The sequence below is a fragment of the Notechis scutatus genome, chromosome 1 (genome assembly GCF_049901735.1).
Source record: "Notechis scutatus isolate UNSWTSFEM ecotype Mainland chromosome 1, rNotScu1.2, whole genome shotgun sequence".
In the NCBI taxonomy this organism is placed as follows: Eukaryota; Metazoa; Chordata; class Lepidosauria; order Squamata; family Elapidae; genus Notechis; species Notechis scutatus.
The window spans coordinates 19,758,242-19,776,128 of record NC_142009.1 but is presented as its reverse complement, the minus strand read 5'-3'; the positions used below and the strand labels follow the sequence as shown (position 1 = coordinate 19,776,128).

Here is a 17,887-nt window from a genome sequence, read left to right as displayed (position 1 = left end):
GGAACCAATATTCTTTTAACTATCTTTTATCCACCATATTTATTTTGAAAGTTTTTTTTCTTACCTTGTAATATTATCTAGTTATCTTCTGTTTTCTATTTTAGTCTATTTGCATTATGTTATATATTTCTACATCAAGATTGATGTCCTTGGTAAATAACCAAGTACAAATGCTATTTACAACACACACACACACAAACACACACAGTATGTTGCACAAAAATGGTAAATAGAAACTCAATTCTTTCCTGTCCATCTCTCGTAAATAACTCTCAACCCACTTCACTCTTACCAACCTATGTATGTTGAAGTCATCATGTTGTATAAAGCAGACCTCCATAAGACTTATTCTAGTTTGGGACACAACAGTGTATGTTTCTAGTCACAAAGCCTTTCTCTTAATATCAAAGCCCACTATTTCCAAAGCTTTCATAATTTGCTCTAAACCAGATTGATCTGCAGAAATCTTGCTAATTCTACTTCATGCTCTATAATATTATGTCAGCAACAAAAGTGGCTGACTCAGAAGATCAGGAACTTAAAACAGCTGATTCATTATTGTGAACACTGGACTGACAACATTATGGGGCTCTTTAATTCTAATCAATTGGAAGATTAGAATTATTGTAATTCTCAAACTGACAAGTTATTTTTAAAGCAAGATCATTGTTCCACGATATCTTAAGTTCACATAATGAATTTACAATTAAGTTCTGAATTATATAAGACAGGGCCACACATTTACCCAAATGTCACTGATTCATGGCTACACTATCAGATATGAATGACTATATTCAGAATATATGCCTCCAGGCACGAAATACAGAGGGAACTGCTCAAACAGAAATACTATTATGACTGACAATATGTTGTAAGCAACATTTCTTGTTTTGATTATGTGCCGTCAAATCAGGGTCAACTTTTAGAGATTACACAGATAAATTATCTCCATGATGATCTGTAAGCAATAACTGTATTTATCAATACAACAATTCAACTCAGAATATGCAACATATTTTATGCCATTCAAAACTAAACAACCTTATTCATTTAGAATAAGCATTCCTGACATCATGGAACTGACTTCCAAAAAAGTACATCAAGGTTGCCACTTAACTGATCAATTTGGTTATTGAGTATATTTGCATACGAAAAGGTAAATATGCCTTTGGCCTGAGATTCACTTCTAGTACATCTATGGACTTATCTATACATCTTGGTTACAAAACAGCACTGATTTGGCATTCCTTGTTTGTTTTTTCCCTGCACTGGGCTATAGCCTATTGTTCTGGAAATGTCTGACAGACATCCTCTATCATACTTAACCTGAGTCCAGAGTCTCCAGACAATATCAGTCAGAAATTGCTATTTGCTTAGATAAATTTGCATTTTTGTAAAGATAATAATTCTGCAGGGGGAAAAAAACCTACATTACAGTTTTAAATACAGACATCCACTTATTTATTATTTGCTTTTTATCCCACCTTTATTACTTTATAAGTAACTCAACATGGTGAATATACTTAATACTCCTTCCTCCTCCTCTTTTTTCCTCACAACAACTCTGTTAGGTGGGTTGGGCAGAGAGAAACTGATTAGCACAGTCTTCGGGCCACAATTTGACCCTGAATCTCAGTTGCATAGTGAAGTGGTTAGCAGAAATGTCATGTGAATGCTTCACTCAATCACAATTCCAGCTCTCCCAGTTACATTCATTAAGTGGGCAGTGGGGAGAGGGCCTGAGCCTCCTGGGCAGAAAAAAGGCCCCCGGTCTCTCACCACACTCAACAGGACCAGGTCCTCTCATGCACCACTGGAGAGAATGGTTGTGAAAATGCTGGTGTTCACGAGCGTTTTTGGTGAGAGTTCGGGTACCTTGGTATGCTGGAGGAACAGACCTCAAATGAACAAGTAAGGAATAATAAACCTTATGTTTTCAACCTTTCAAGTTTCCAAGGCTGGTATGACTATGAACAATCATTAAACAACCAGTGGTAAGTCAAGAAATAGTTATGACAAATGCACATTTGGAAGAATCTACCATTGGGGCTAAAATCAGTGAAAGGAATATCAATAACCTCCAATATGCAGATGATAGAGCATTGCTTATGGAAAGCTAGGAGGATCTGGTGTGGCTAATCCTGAGAGTCAAAGATGAAAGTGAAAAATTTGGACTGCACCTTAATAGCAAGAAAACAAAGATAATGAGAGTTGCAGAGAACAGGTCAGAGTACAAATTGATAATGAGACCACTGAAAGAGTAAAGGAATTCATCTTCCTGGGCTCTAAAATCAACCAAAATGGTGACTGTAGCCCTGTAATCAGAAGGCCTATAGCTCTTGAGAGAACTGCAGTGTCCAGCATGAATAACATCTGGAAGAGCAAAGATCAGCCTCACAATCAAATATAGATTAGTTAACGCAATAATTTTTCCAATTGCTACTTATGGCTACAAAATTTGGACTCCAAAAAAGGCAGGCAGATAAGAGAAGGATGGGCGCCTTTGAACTGGTGCTGAGGACGATTATTATGTATCCCACGGACTACAAAAACAACAAAGAAGTCCTAGACCAAACCCCACCAAACATATTACCAAATATTGGTATTGTGAGTCTCTCGAAAAGTTGACGGAAGTGATCAGCAGAAAAAGGAGAAGGGGTCATCCTAATACTTGTTGGCTGGACACTATATAAAGGATGACACTGGGACAACCATGGTGGGTTTGAAGGAGGCAGTGCGAGACAGAGAGGCAGGGAGAGTGCTGAGCTATAGAGTGACTGAGGGTTGGACACAACTGAATGGCTGACAACCATGACAACAGTAAGTCAAGGATTACCTGTACTATGTGACCATATCCTAGTCTCAATATCTTATTTTAAATTGATTGATTTATTGATTTACTTACTTATTTACTTACTTACTTATTTGTTTGATGTTTATGCTACCCATCTTCCCTATAAGGAGACCCTGGGCAGTTTACAAGTTATAAGTAAAAATAATTAAAATATGAAAACTACTCAGATGTTGATTATTGAATTGTACTGAAACCAGAACCAAGAGACGGACAGGACATGGATGGGGTCTTCTTATCCTGTCAGCTACAGCTAGCAAGAGTGACCCCCCCACAGGACCCCGGGGCAAGTTTTCATACCTTTCTGGAAGGCCAAAAGGTTAGGAGCAGTTCTCACCTCCAACGGTATACTATAGAGTATTCCACAGGGATGGGGCCATAGCAAGAGCACTTAGACTTATATACAGCTTTATGGTACTTTACAGCCCACTCTAAGTGGTTTACAGAGTCAGCATCTTGCCATCAATAATCTAGGTCCTCATTTTACCCACCTCAGAAGGATGGAAGGCTGAGTCAACCTTGAGCCTGGTGGGATTTGAACTGCCAAATTGTAGGCAGTTGGCAGAAGTGGCCTGCAGTACATCACTCTAACCGCTGTGCCACCAAGGCTTTTCTGCCATAGCAGAAAAGACTCTTCTCCTTGAACCCGCCTGCTTGAATCCTTAAGCAGATGGGATCTGTAGCAAGCCTCTTCTGCTGGTGTGAATGGGGCAGGCTCTCTCATTGGGGAGAGACAGCTCCTCAAATATTTCCCAGATAGATGAAACCCCAATTCAAATGGATCCAGGTTATCAGTGTTACGTAAGTGTGTCTGGAGCCAAGAGACCACAACTCTTCAAATCGTCTTGCAAGAATGGAATATCTAACCTGCCCTAAGATGGCAGCAAATACGTCCTGCTTAGGGAAAATTATAATCCTAACTTATAAATTAGTTAGCAAGGCATTAATCATCTCCTTAGGGAAGCATTAAACACTTCCTTAAAAAAAAGGATCAGCATTCATCTGCTACTTAATCTCCCAGGAGGGGCAACAAACAAACTGGCAGTGTGACTGATCACTCTATCTTACCTTTTCCATAACCCTGAGATCTACAAGTAGAAATAATCCATTTGAACATAACAAGCAATTGTTGGGGTCACCTCCCTGTGACCTGGAATTAAAATTGGTATGAATGTAATCAATTTTGTCTTCAAAATACTGAAAATTCTCACAGCCTCTGTATTGGCTCTCCTCTGCCAACCCCTCAATGGATGAGATGCCATATAACCATGATGGCGAACCTATAGCACATGTGCCGGAAGCGGCATGCACAGCCACTTCTGCCAACACGCGAGAGGTCGCCTGGAAGAGCCACACTGCGTATGTGTGCGCGCTGCCTGCCCAACAACTGATTGTCGGGTATCTGGCACGCATGCACAGGGGGCGGGAGACGCACATGCATGCACAGACATGTGTGGGGTGTGCAGGGGATGTCTCGCATGCAAGCACAGAGACGCACGGCACACGTGGGTGGTCACGCACACATGCACAGGGGGTGTGTGGGGGCCATGTGCATTGCCTTCTGGGTGCTGGCACGCGAGCATGTGCGCACGAACACACACGCAATTTTCGGCATGGGAGCCCAAAAAGGTCGGCCACCACTGCCATATAATATGGAAAGCATTGTTGTCAATTCTGTGTGGATATAATGTAGGCAGAGAAGTATGCCTTTTTCACATTATCTGCTGGGAGGGAGTAGGATTTCAGGGTTGGATTCCATGTGCAATCCAATTCTTCCTGAGGGTTCCTCCACTTCCATTCCAGCCATCAATTAACTATTTTATTGCTTTGAACTCTATGATAAGCCAAGTGCTGCTTAGACTCTTCTAGGAGAAAGATGTTTAGGAATGATTGGCCATAGTTTCATAGTATTACCAAGAGATGAGGAATAGCTTACTGATTGTGAGTCTGCAGACATTAACAGAGATTCAGCTTGATAGTAGTTACCAGTCAAGGCAATAACAAATTAACAGGGAGGAGAAATCACCAAACAAACCATGACGACTTTGTTGTCTGCAAGATTTACTCAGTCTCGTTTCTGAACTTTTCAACAAACCAGTTTTTGGATGTCACTGCTGTTCAAAAGCTTACAATAAAAAAATACTATTTCAATTATTCAATCATTTTCATCTATCCCCATTCTGTGGAACCCATGTAACAAACAGCAGAAAGGATCACAGTGTGTAACTCAGTGGCGAACAGATTTTCACACTGATGTATTAAGATGGTCAGAAAAAAAGTATAAATACTATTTTTTCTTTCCAATATAAGAATACTTTTGATTTATATAGGCCTGTGCAAACTGAACTGAATCATTAAGAAAACTGCCAATAAGCAAGCATATTGGTGAGTTTCATCAAACATGTGGGACAATAACATTCTTTTAAAATCAATCTCCAAAGCAAATATTATGAGAACTATCTTAAATCTTTATTACAAGAACCATAGGACAGATATTTTACTTTAAAATGCTACAGAAAGTAAATAAGAAATACTAATCTAGGTTAAAAAGGAACAACCTGAATACAAGTAGTCCTCGATTTAAATCAGTTCATTTAGTAACTGTTCAAAGTTACAACGGAACTGGAAAAAGTGACTTATGACCATTTTTCACAGTTGCAACCTTTGCAGCATCTCCGGGTCATGTGATCGAAATTCAGATGCCTGGCAAATGGCATATATTTATGACCGTTGCTGTGTCCCAAGATCACATGATCCCCTTTTGCCACCTTCTGTCAAGCAAAATCAATGGGGAAGCCAGATTCACATAACAACCGAGTTACTAACATATCAATTGTGATTCACTTAACAACTGTGGCAACAAAGGCCATAAAATGGGACAAGATTCACTTAACAAATGTCTCACTTAAAAACAGAAACTTTGGGCTCTATTGTGGTCGTAAATCGAGGACTATCTGTATTTGCTTCCTTCTCCAAGTAGGCACAATTCAGATGTGCTGGCATCAATTCTATAATGCCCATTCTGCACAACTATTAGTTGTTCTAGTTTAAGATTGTTAAAATTCAATACATTTGGAAAATACCAGAAAAAGTTGCTTTAAAATAAAAATTGAAAAGTTCAGTCATATTAATTCACAAGCCAAAATTGGAATTTCTCACATAGTTTTCACATAGAATATTTTCAGATCAAACAACCTCAAAGTATTCTTCAGCTCATTCCCAAATTACCGTGTGCCCAATTTTAAATTATTTAATTGAAATATTACCTAATGCTTTAAATATAAAGGCACTGTATTTTTTGTTCTGATCATGAACTGAATCTATAAGTACAATGTAACGTGTGTTAAATAGCTATGGATACCATACGTAAATGCAAAATTATTTTGACAAATAATTTTTACTTTAAAAAAACAGATTTGGGGCTTCTAGGTGACTGCAGTTTTTGGCAATTTGCATAGATAATGATAGGACTAATCTTCTATATGATTTAATATCCTCTCTCAACAGCTCTAACATTGTTTACCTATTCTCAAACTTCTCAGTTTGTTAAAAAAAGAACAGTAAGTACAATCACAACTTTTGAAAGAAAGGCTGTATTATTTAGCTAGTACAATTCATGCATATAAAAGTTTGTTACTCATGTTAAGAAATTGTATTTCTTTGGCACAGAATAAACATTTATCCTGAACATGCACTTTAAAAGCAATACTATCCCTTTGTGCTTGGCATGCTGGCAGTGTCAAAACTGGCTACATTAAATACTGAAGTGAATATTGCTAAAGCCCTTCTGGAAAAGCAAGCAGAACTACAAAAATGTGAAAGATCTAATAAACAGTGAATATAGATATAATAATATACAAGACTTAGTAAGATCTATAACCCATTTTCCCCTTAAAATTTTATTTAAAGGGTAATGCAAATATATCCATAAAAGCTATATTTCAAGTATAGAAAAAGCACTATGCAGCATCAAAAGAGAGTATCTCTGTCATAACTTTGATAGTAAACCCAGAATTTTATAAATATCAAACAAGTCAATTGAAGTCATAGAAAGATCACAAGCTTTATAGCATAAGATATTTTTATAACAACTAAAAATAAGGAAGAAGATGTATTCTAGTCAGTTTTAAAAATAGAATAAATACAATAACTAAGAGATTGAGTCACAAATAATTTGTCTCTGTTTACATGATTCAACTCAAATCTAACAAGCTTTGAGAAATCAATAATGAATTATCCCTCTCAATCTAAAGGAAATATCTCAAGAGAGAAAAAGAGAGAGATGGAAGAAGAGAAAGATACATGTTAGAACTGTAAAAGGAATCAGGATTCCTCCTGTGGATCTAAAATAAGTTTGAGACACAAATTTAGAGAAAGGAATGGAAGATAGAAAATGATTTCCCTCTGGAAATCATGAGTATATAAACAGTCCATCACCCATGCATTCACTATCACTTTAGTAATCTTTGTTTGTCTGAAATAAACTTCTCAGCTCACAATACAAACCCAGAAGTGTACTTATCACTAAAAAAATAGTTCACATTATCAGCGGATATGAATTACTACTATTAAACAACATACTGAGAAGTCTGTTAAGAGGATATAGATTAAACTGCAGGAAACGATTATATCAAATAATGCCTTTTAATTTAAGAGCTAAAATGCATATTCTATCTATAAAGTCATAATCAACCAGAGGAAAAAAATACGAATTAACTAAGCTAAAACATTCAATAATTTCACTCTTTATCATTTTAGATGATTATTACAATAGTAGCTGAAGTTATTTATCTGCATATAGAGTCTTAACATGTTGTAAAAATATACTGTGCAGCTATATTTTTTTCTGATGATCAGATCAACACTTCATTCTCACTCCAATGAAGCAAAGGCAAAATAGGATAAACAGCTTCTTGGTGCAGCAAATTTTATTGAGCTTTTTACACAGGTCCATTTAACAAGCTAGCTCCAAGCCAGGAAGCTCCAGAAGATTACCATTTACTTACCATTTACTACACATTTTTAGCAAACACTCCTCTCAGTTACAGATATTCATCAAAGCTTTTTTGGTAACTCCCAATGCAGCTGAGTGGACACTATCCACCCTGAAAATCTATGCTTTCTCATAAACAATCAACCATGTTTTTAGATTTATTTTAGATTTAAAGGTATATTCATTCCTTTATCATGTAACCATATGTACAACAAATGCTTATTTGAAACTATTTTATAAACAGTTTATTCATCAAGCATAGCTATTCTTACAGATTCTTGGTTTCATTCCGAACCAATCACAACCAGCACTGTTGATGATTACACTATTCAAGATAAAGCAGAATAACAGAATAACAAGTGCTGGAAGGAACCTGGGAGGTCTTCTAATCCAACCCACTTCTCAAGCAGAAGATCCTATATCATTTCAGCTTTCTCATTTGGATACTTTGTAACATTCCCTTTCTTGGATGCCACTGTATCTTCTTTTCTATTCCTTTTGGATCCTGATAAAGAAAATTCCAATATAGGTAGTCCTCAGTTTATGTCCATTTGTTCATTGATCAAAGTTATGGTAGAGCTGCAAAGAGACATAGGACATCCTCAAAGTTCTGGCCATTATAACACCTTGGTGGCACAGGATTGTAAACAGGGTACTTACTCACTCGTGATTACAAAATTTCAGGGAGTTGCAGTCACATGATCACTAAATATATTCAATCAATTAATCAATCGTCACATTTCCTGCCAGCTCTCACCAGCAAAGTCAATAGGGAAGGTGGCAGGGAAGGTCACAAGTTGTTCCTTCTTTTCCTCGACAGCAGTACCACCCCCTCCCCAAGCATGGCCTGTGCCGGCATTCCCAGGCCCTCCTCCACAATCCAGGGTCATTCCTGCACTTGTTAGCTGGGACTCCCACTTCTTCTTGGGGTTATGTTAACCAGGATTGTCATTATGCAAAGCAGTCACATGACATTGTACTGCATTACAATGACTGCATTACTTAGCAATGGCAATCCTGATCCCAATTGCCATCATAACCCTATGGCTACCTGGTCATTGATGAATTTATTGGCCTTTTTCCATCCTGTTCAAATAATGATGTTTTTATTTCATTTTTAACACTGAAATATGTCATTTTAAAGTGTCTTCAAATCCAAATTGTTTGTACATTAATACAAATAAAACATAACATTATATATATATGTATGTATGTATGTATGTATTTATGTGTGTATGTGTATGTGTATGTGTATGTGTGTGTGTATATATATATATTCTTAAGTTTTTGCGGGTACTTACATGTATGGCATTCAGCTTTGTTCGGGTATTTTCCCACGTCATTGTAGTTGTGCTTTTAAAGTTGTAGCAACGTTTCAGCAGAATCTCATCTGCCATCATCAGGCTTCTGTATAGTGTTCATCTGTGAGTCAGACTTTTACAGTGGTTTCAGATTTAAATTTGGAGCAGCCTATTGCTGTGCCAGAATGGTTTTTTCTTCATCCTGATTGGTTGGGAGTCTTGGTCTGTGTTTATTGGTCTTGGAGTTTGCTGTGTTCTGCTTGATTGGTGTTTCTAATATCTTCTGTCTGTTTTTTGGCTCTTTTTGTATCTTGATTGGCTGGCAACATTGTGTTACTTTATTGGAGGCCTTTAGTGCAGCTTGGCTCCGGGTAAATGGACGGCTATCATTAGTTAGGAAGCTAGGTTTCATCTGGGTGCCTGGTTGGGATGTGTTTGAGCTGGAGGTATCAGGGGGGATCTGTTTGTGCCCAGGTGTTTGCCTGGCTTGTGGTGTGGAGACTTTTTTGTTTATGAGTGCAGGCTTCCAAATGATTGACATTGGACAGACCAATAGAAGAATAAGTACCCGCCTGGATGAACACAAAAATGCAGTCAAAAAGCTGGAACACAATTCCTCACTAGTCCAACACATGGAAGCCACATAGCATAGCATCAACTTCAATGGCACCAAAACCCTAGCCACTATAGAAAACCCCAACCACAGAATCATCAGAGAAGCCGTAGAGATTGAAAAAAGACCAGAAAGCATGAATAGAAGAGATGATTCCACCAGACTGTCAATCATTTGGAAGCCTGCACTCACAAACAAAAAAATCTCCACACCACAAGCCAGGTGTTTTTGGAGGATCTTGCTGATTTTGTCTGTAGTGCCTTTTATATATGGAAGGAGGGCTTTGACGTTCTCTTGTTCTCTGTCTTGGATTTTGGTTGGGGTTTCTTTTTGGATTAGGTGGGTAATCTTTCTTTGGAATCCACTGGCCGTTAGTGAGAGTGTGTAGTTCAGTTTCTAGGTGTTGTTCGTCGGCTAAGTATTTTGTTCTGGAGATGAGTGTCTCGGCTATGGAATTGATCTATGCTGGGTGGTGGCGTGAGAGTGCGTGTAGATAGCGGTTTGTATGTGTTTTCTTCTGGTAGATGGTGTGTCCAAGGGAACCATTGGATTTTTTATATACTAAGACATTTAGGAAGGGAAGTTGATTGTTAGCTTCTGTTTCCATGGTGAATTGTATTTTGGGGTGTAGGCTGTTGAGGTGTGTGAGGAAGTTATTCAGTTTTTCTTTCCTGTTTGGCCATATTATGAAGGTGTCATCTACGTATCTGAGCCAGAGTTTGGGTTTGTGATCATATTTTTCTAGAGCTTGTGTTTCAAAGTGTTCCATGTAGAGGTTTGTAATGATAGGTGAGAGGGGGGATCCCATGGGTGATCCTTCTATTTGTTTGTATTTTTGTCCGTTGTAGGTGATGTATTGGATAGACAGTGGTTGGTCAGATCTAGGATGTGCTTGGGGGGGGGTTGTAGTTGTTTTGGATGGCTGTCAAGGCTTCTGTTATAGGCACTTGGGTGAAGAGGGATATGACATCAAAGCTCACTAGTAGGTCGCTGGGTTGTAAGTTTTGTTTATGATCTCGATGAACTGGAATGAGTTTCTTACGTGTGAGTTAATGGATTCTGCATAGGGCTGTAGTTTTTTGGCGAGAAATTTGGCTAAGTTTTGTAGAGGTGAGCCTATGGAGCTGACTATTGGTCTAAGTGGGGTTCCTTCTTTGTGTATCTTGGGGAGACCATAAACCTTAGGGCATCTGGATGATTTCTCTCTGGGTATGATTCTTTGCTGGATTTCTTCGCTGATGGGGGAGACTTTTATTTTGGATCTGGTGGTTTTTTCTAGGTAGGTGGTGGGGTCTGTGTTTATGGGTTTGTATGTGGGGTCTTGGAGTAGGTTGGTTAACTTGGTTTGGTAGTCAGATGTGTTCATAACCACTGTCGCATTGCCCTTGTCTGCTGGTAAGATTATTATGTTGGTGTCTTCTTTCAGGTTAAGTAGTGCAGTTTGTTCTTCTTTGGATAAGTTCAAATCCCCCAGCAACTAAGACTAACCTGAGCACAACTAAGCCCCCACCTGAACAGAACACCCCCCCAGCCAATCAGAACACAGCCAAGCCCCCACCCAATCAAGTCACACCCCCACTAGCAGTTAAAAGGAAGAAGCAGCTGCAAGCTCACATTACTCCGAGAAGCACAAAGCTGAAGACACAAGCCTGAAGATGATGAATGAGACTTCATCGAAACATCGCCTAGATACTTCCAATTTTACGTGGGAGAAAACCCGAATAACCAAAGATCCACATACAAATACCCGTGAGAACCTCAGTGTGTATGTATGTATGTATGTATGTATGTATGTATGTATGTATGTATGTATAGCAGAATAAATAGATGGTTGAATCAAAGCATATCCAATTTTTCAAAAATGACAGAATATTTTTAAAAATACTTTTTTATACGGTTGTTCATGCAAGAGTGAAGAATCGGCTCTTCAGTCCAAAAGAAAAAAGCACACCTTCATGTCCCATAAGAAAAAAATATATATTATATGCAAATTTGTCTCTCAGTTAAGATAACCATCATAGACTTCAACACAATTTCTTAGTTTGTGTTAGTAAGATTAACCACAAAGTTCCTTTATTTGTGTCAGTCTCTCAACATAACATAATTTCCATGTGCTTCTAAAACCAGTTTCAAATCACGACCGTAAATTATAGTTGGATCTTTGAATAATTTCTGAAGGACAATTAGAAATGGTTAACATATTGTACTATATTAAAAGAGAAACCTTATTCAAATAATAGAAAAATAAAGACTGCTATTATATGTGAACCAGTTCTACAAGGTCAAATTACCTAGAGATGCATTCCATCTAAAACATATTGTATTTAAAAGGAAGCATACGGTTGCTGTTCTTTAGATGGGATAGAAGATAACATTGAATAAGTGCAGAACCTATCTGAGAATTACACTACTGTATTTGCTGCATTTTTCTGGCAGTTTTTTTTTTTTAATCTTCATAGCTCTGGAGACCACTGGGCAGACAAAAAATATCTTATCCTATAAAATAAGTTAACAGTGAATCTGAAGTTATTAAGTCTTCTCCAGAACATATTATATACTCAATATTATCAACTTTAAAAAATATTTCAGAAGTTGCCATCATTATCTCCCAAACTTCAATATCTCATTTGATCTTAAAGCACGTTATTAGATCATTTTACTATGGACAGAAACTCTTTCCCTCCTGTACTCAATTTTTGCAAAAGAAGTAACTGTCTATTTCCAAACAAATCTCTGTACTATTTCAGTTAACTGTTTTTGCCACACCTATGCAATTCCCAACAAGTTTTCAAAGTCTGCACAACACAAATAAACTACAATCTATACACTCCACCTCTTTTCTACTATAGTATTATTCCATAATGGAAGAGATGATCATCCAATTTCACAGATGAAAAACCAGAAATGATTCATATAACAGTAATTTAAAAACTGACATTATAGCAAACTGGAGTGTCTGAATTCCCTTAAGACGTAGGATGGAACCACATAATCACAAGATTATGTTTTTCATTTTCAATGCATCAACACCTTTAACAGTTGCACTCTTACATTATAACCATAATTTCTTGAATAAACCACAACTGGGTAGCCATATATATCATGGCCCAAACCCTTGGTTTCCATATAGAAAAAACTGAGTTTGCCCAATAGGTCAAACCAAAATGAAATATACATTATAGATTTAATACTAAATCTATTTCTTTAGTATTAAAGAAACCCAGTTACCAAAAGGTAAAATTCTCCTCTATGACCAGCACAGATATAAAAATAGTTTTAAGGGAAAGTAACTCTTCTTTTGATACTTCCTGAACTTTAATATATTTGTTTACATGGTACAAACTTGTATGGATTTTCAGAGAAGCATTTTTGCATTCCTTTTCCTCCATGTAACAAAAGCAGGATCTGGTCCATTCCTGGCTGAAATGACTTCATTCATCTCTTGACATTAATCATTTCTTTATTCACATGAAGGGTTTTAACAGTCACAGAACACACACTTATATATTGCAATTTATTTTCAGGTAGATGCACTGGCCATGACTGTCTGTGTCCAGTTTTGCAACATTTATCACTCATACATTTCTCTGGGGGAAGATCTAGTCATTGCTACCTACTGTACTATGGTAACTACTCAGTAGAATTAAAGTTATGCACTCAACCATAAAAATGCCTCTGAAGACTATAAAAAGCTAGAAGCTTTCCAATATACAGTATTTGGATTCATGTCCAGAGTGGAGAAATAATGTAATATAACTACCTATAAAAAGCCAACATCATGCATATATGATTATAAAGTCACTTCATAAGAACATTTAAAGAATTTTTAAATCTAAGGCATCTGAAAATTGCTTTAACACGTTAACTTCTCCCCATATCCCAAAACTATATCCTAGAGATAAAACCTTATTCATTACTCCTTTAACTGCAGAAAAATAAATTCTGCCTACTGATTTTGATCAATACACCATTAAGCCATAAACTGTGTAACTATGATTTATATTTAGTTGGATTAAGATGATATAAAATGCCACAAGCAAACTGCATCATAGTATAGTGCAGTGTATGAACCTAGCTGAAAACTAGTTTGGTTGTAGTGGTTAAAGGCACCAGCATGGAAATTGAGAGTCTGTGAATTCCAGTCCTTAGATAATAGCCAACTGGATGGTTTTGGGCCAGTCACTCTCTCTCAGTCTGCAAATGGTGACAATGGCAACCACTTTTAAAAATGTTGCCAAGAAAACTGCATGGACGTTGCCACATAGTGGAAAAGATTAACTTAACTCACAAATGCAAAAAACCTAGCCAATAACTTTTGGAATTCTGTTCTTTCAAAAGTCTCTCTAATGTATTACTTTCTCTGAATTTTGACTGGGTACCAAATATTAATTGAATATTTTTATCTAAATAGACGATTTTACAATTTACTTTTAGTTTTATCCTCAGCTCCAGGTTGACTCAGCCTTCCATCCAAATTGGGCCCTTAGGATTGGGAAGAAGATATGATATTATGGCATTTACCACATAGTTTTTGTAGAAATGTGTATTCTCCTGGAGAATTGCTTCTATCAAAGAAATAATTGTAACAATACAGAGATTCGTAAGTCTTCCCACAGCAAATCAAGCATATGAGCTGCGGTAGTACAGTGGTTAGAATGCAGTACTGCAGGTGACTTCTGCTGACTGCCGGTTACAGTTCGGCAGTTCATTTCTCACCGGCTCAAGGTTGACTCAGCCTTCCATCCTTCCGAGGTCAATAAAATGAGGACCCAAATTGTTGGAGCAATATGCTGACTCTATAAATTGCTTAGAGAGGTTATAAAGCACTGTGAAGTGGTATATCAGTCTAAGTGCTATTGCTATTTTATTGATTCATTATTATTATTAACTTTACAAGATTATGTAGCATTAAAACAACTTTTCTATAACTATCCTTGTGGTTTACAATTGCAACCAATAAAATCTGTTATTTCACACATTCAATTACAGTAGCATGTTTCTGTATAACTGTCACACCAATTTGCAAAATTGACACCTCTACCAATGGTAGTTGTACATGTACATGCACTATGAGTAGCTCCCCTCCTTCTTACATATTTTATACATACTTCCCCTATTTATTACATTTGTTATTTTCTAAGAAACATCACCCATAATATATCTTCATTAATACTGCCATATTTTCCAAGTCAGCTATAAATTGTTTATTTAAAAAAAGTGTGCAAGCATAGTGGAAAAATGCTGATTTAAAAAAAGGGAACCAAACCTGCCTATACAGCAGAAGGAAAAAAAGTTCAAAGAGCAACTGGTCCACAAACTTGAGGAATCAGCTCTAGAAAATTAATAAAATTAGTTATTTTTTTATTTACATTAGATATAAATCTGCCTTTTCACTAGAATATCAAGGCAATTCACATAGTATTTCTCCTTCAATTTGTTTCCACATCCACAAACCTGTGAGATTCATTGGAATGAAACAGTGACTAGTCTACAATCTGGAAGTCAGTTTCCGTGGGAGAGGGAAAACCTGAATCTCAGTCTCTCCATTTTTAGACTAATGCCATAACCATCATATTTCTGTCTGTCTGGTGATTAAACATAGTTAATACCTATTGGGATTATTTTATCTAGATAGCCTGTATAAACCTGTTAACAACATTAATCCATGCTCCTGCTAGTCTCAACCTTACCACAGCTGATATCAAACTTAGTATTACTATTTAACACCTCAAGGACGCAGGAAGTGGTTGTTGTGGAGAAGAGAGAACAGTAATCCAAAAACTGTTTAGGTGACAGTTAAAGTAAGTGGTTGCATAGACATGAAGGAGGATCACAGGTGAAAAAAAGACCACTAAAGTTTAGAACAGTAAATGTTGAGGGGCTCTGAGAATGAGGGGGAAGCTATAAGCAGAAAAGGTAACAACTGGGACAAATCTTGCTTTGCAATGAAGACATCTAAGGGAGGGGAGAGGAACACCTTGTGGCTGAATTTATAACCTGGCCACTAAGTTAACTCGGTTTCTGAACAATAAATGGGTTGACTGATCAAGATCGAGGGAAGTACTAATACCACTCTACAAAGCCTTAGTAAGACCACACCTAGAGTACTGCATCCAGTTTTGGTCACCACATTATAAAAAAGATGTTGAGACTCTAGAAAAAGTACAGAGAAGAGCAACCAGGATGATTAGGGGACTGGAGGCTAAAACATATGAAGAATGGTTACAGGAACTGGGCATGGCTAGTCTAGTGAAGAGAAGGACCAAGGGAGACATGATAGCGGTCTTCCAATATTTGAGGGGCTGCCACAGGGAGGAAAGGGTCAAGCTATTTTCCAAAGCGCCTGTAGGCCAGACAAGGAATAATGGATGGAAACTGAACAAGGAGAGATTTAACCTGGAAATAAGGAGAAACTTTCTGACAATGAGAACAATCAACCAATGGAACAGAAGTTGCCCTCAGAAGTTGTGGGAGCACCAGCACTTGAGACTTTCAAGAAGAGACTGGACTGCCCTTTGTCAGAAATGGTGTAGGGTCTCCTGCTTGGGCGGTGGCGGGGGGGTTGGACTAGATGACCTACAAGGTCCTTCCAACTCTGATTATCTGTTAAATCTGACTGGGTTCACGCAACATCCTGAACCACAAAGAACTCTTCTTGCAGTATAACTCTAAGCTGGGGAAAGCTAAAACAGGGGTTAGCAGGAGAGAGATTGAGCAAGGAATAAAATAGTTTGGGGTTAAGACTCGTGACAAAGGTAAGGAGGGAGAAAACTCGCGTGCAAGAGGGAGGGAGGGAGGGAGGGGAAGGATCAGGTGTTTGGGAGAATGGAAGGAAAGAAATCAAGGAGTCGCTCGAGAAGTGGGTGGGAGGAGGGGAGAGGTGGGCTGCGATGGGGACAGAGACAAGAAGCCGCCGCGAAAAGCGACGGTGCCTAAGGAGCTGGGACGCCGCTGGGCCAAGGAGAAGAAGGGACCGGGGGAGGGGGGGGGCAGGAGGACGAGGGGCTGGGCAGGAAAGCAGCGGAGGGGGAGGGAAATGGCGAGGCGAGGGGAAGGGGGGCTTCGAAAGGATGCGGGCGAGGAGAGCGACGTTGAAGGTAGAAAAAACGGAGGGCTTGATTCAGGACGGGCGCGGGGAAGGGAAGAAGCGCCTGTGGGGAGCGAGGGGCTCCGCGCCTTCCATGCCCACCACCCCACTCCTCTTTTCCTTCCTTCCTTCCTTCCCTCGCTCCCTCTGCGGCCTGCATTCCTCCCCGCTTCCCACGCCCCCCTTTGCACCCAGGTCGAGGCAGAATTAGCAGGCCGCGCCTCAGGCCGGCGCCGGCTCCCCCCACCCCCACCCGGCCTTCCTTTCCTCACCCTCCGTCGGCTCCGAAGCCGGGGTCTCCCCGGGCTGGGCCATGACCGAGCCAGCTCGTCCCCGTCACGCCGAGGCCGGGTCCGCTACGTCAGGAGACGTAGCCGAACACATCTTGACAGGCGAAGGGGGCGGAGAATCGGCGGCGGCGGCGGCGGCGGGAAGGAGGGAGCTCGAGCGGCTGCGCATGCGCCCGGTGGCGCCGAAAGCTGTAGGGCGATGGTGGTGGAAATACCGTGCTGAGGGCGAACAGCCGGCGGGGAGTAGAAGCTGCAGGAGGTCCCTGCTATCAGGGTGATGGAAATGGCTGCTAAAAATGAATTTAAAAGCTGGGGTGCAGATGCAGGGTCTCGTTGGAGTGTTTGTATTTGGTTGGGTTCACACGTTACGTTAATGGTTTAAGGCAGCGCCGGGCACACTTTTTTGCAACTAGGGCCAGATTGCTTTTTAAAAAAAATAATCTCTAATGGTGATGATGCAGTGATGCTGTTGGAGTTGGAGACATCAGACCTAGACATTTCTTCTCCTTCCTCTTCTCCTTCCTCCTCCTTATCATCATCATCATTATTATTTTTTTTGGGGGGGGGGGTTCCTGGAGTTAACTAAGAAAAATAAAGTGAATGCGATTGTAAATTTATCGCAGATGGCAATCAGAAATCTCAGTTGGAGTTGGAACACAAGGAATAAATAAACAAACAATGTGGGATCTAGATAAGTTGTCAAAAAGTTAATTAAAATAAATTCTGTAGAACAATGAAACAGTCTACCTAAG

General features: G+C 39.0%; 1 protein-coding gene across 4 annotated transcripts in view; it reads right to left on the bottom strand.

Annotated features, from left to right (window-relative positions):
- Positions 1-17,264, bottom strand: part of RABEP1 (rabaptin, RAB GTPase binding effector protein 1) — a 57,507-nt gene extending 40,243 nt beyond the window's left edge. For 2 of the 4 annotated variants that reach the window (XM_026672418.2, XM_087957725.1), the window contains exon 1: positions 17,118-17,264. In XM_026672418.2, coding sequence (XP_026528203.2) covers positions 17,118-17,160 — 43 coding nt within the window. In that variant the 5' untranslated portion in view covers positions 17,161-17,264. The remainder of the gene's footprint in view (positions 1-17,117) is intronic. The other 2 variants (XM_087957714.1, XM_087957696.1) reach the window with 2 other exon arrangements.
- Positions 17,265-17,887: the final 623 nt, after the last annotated feature.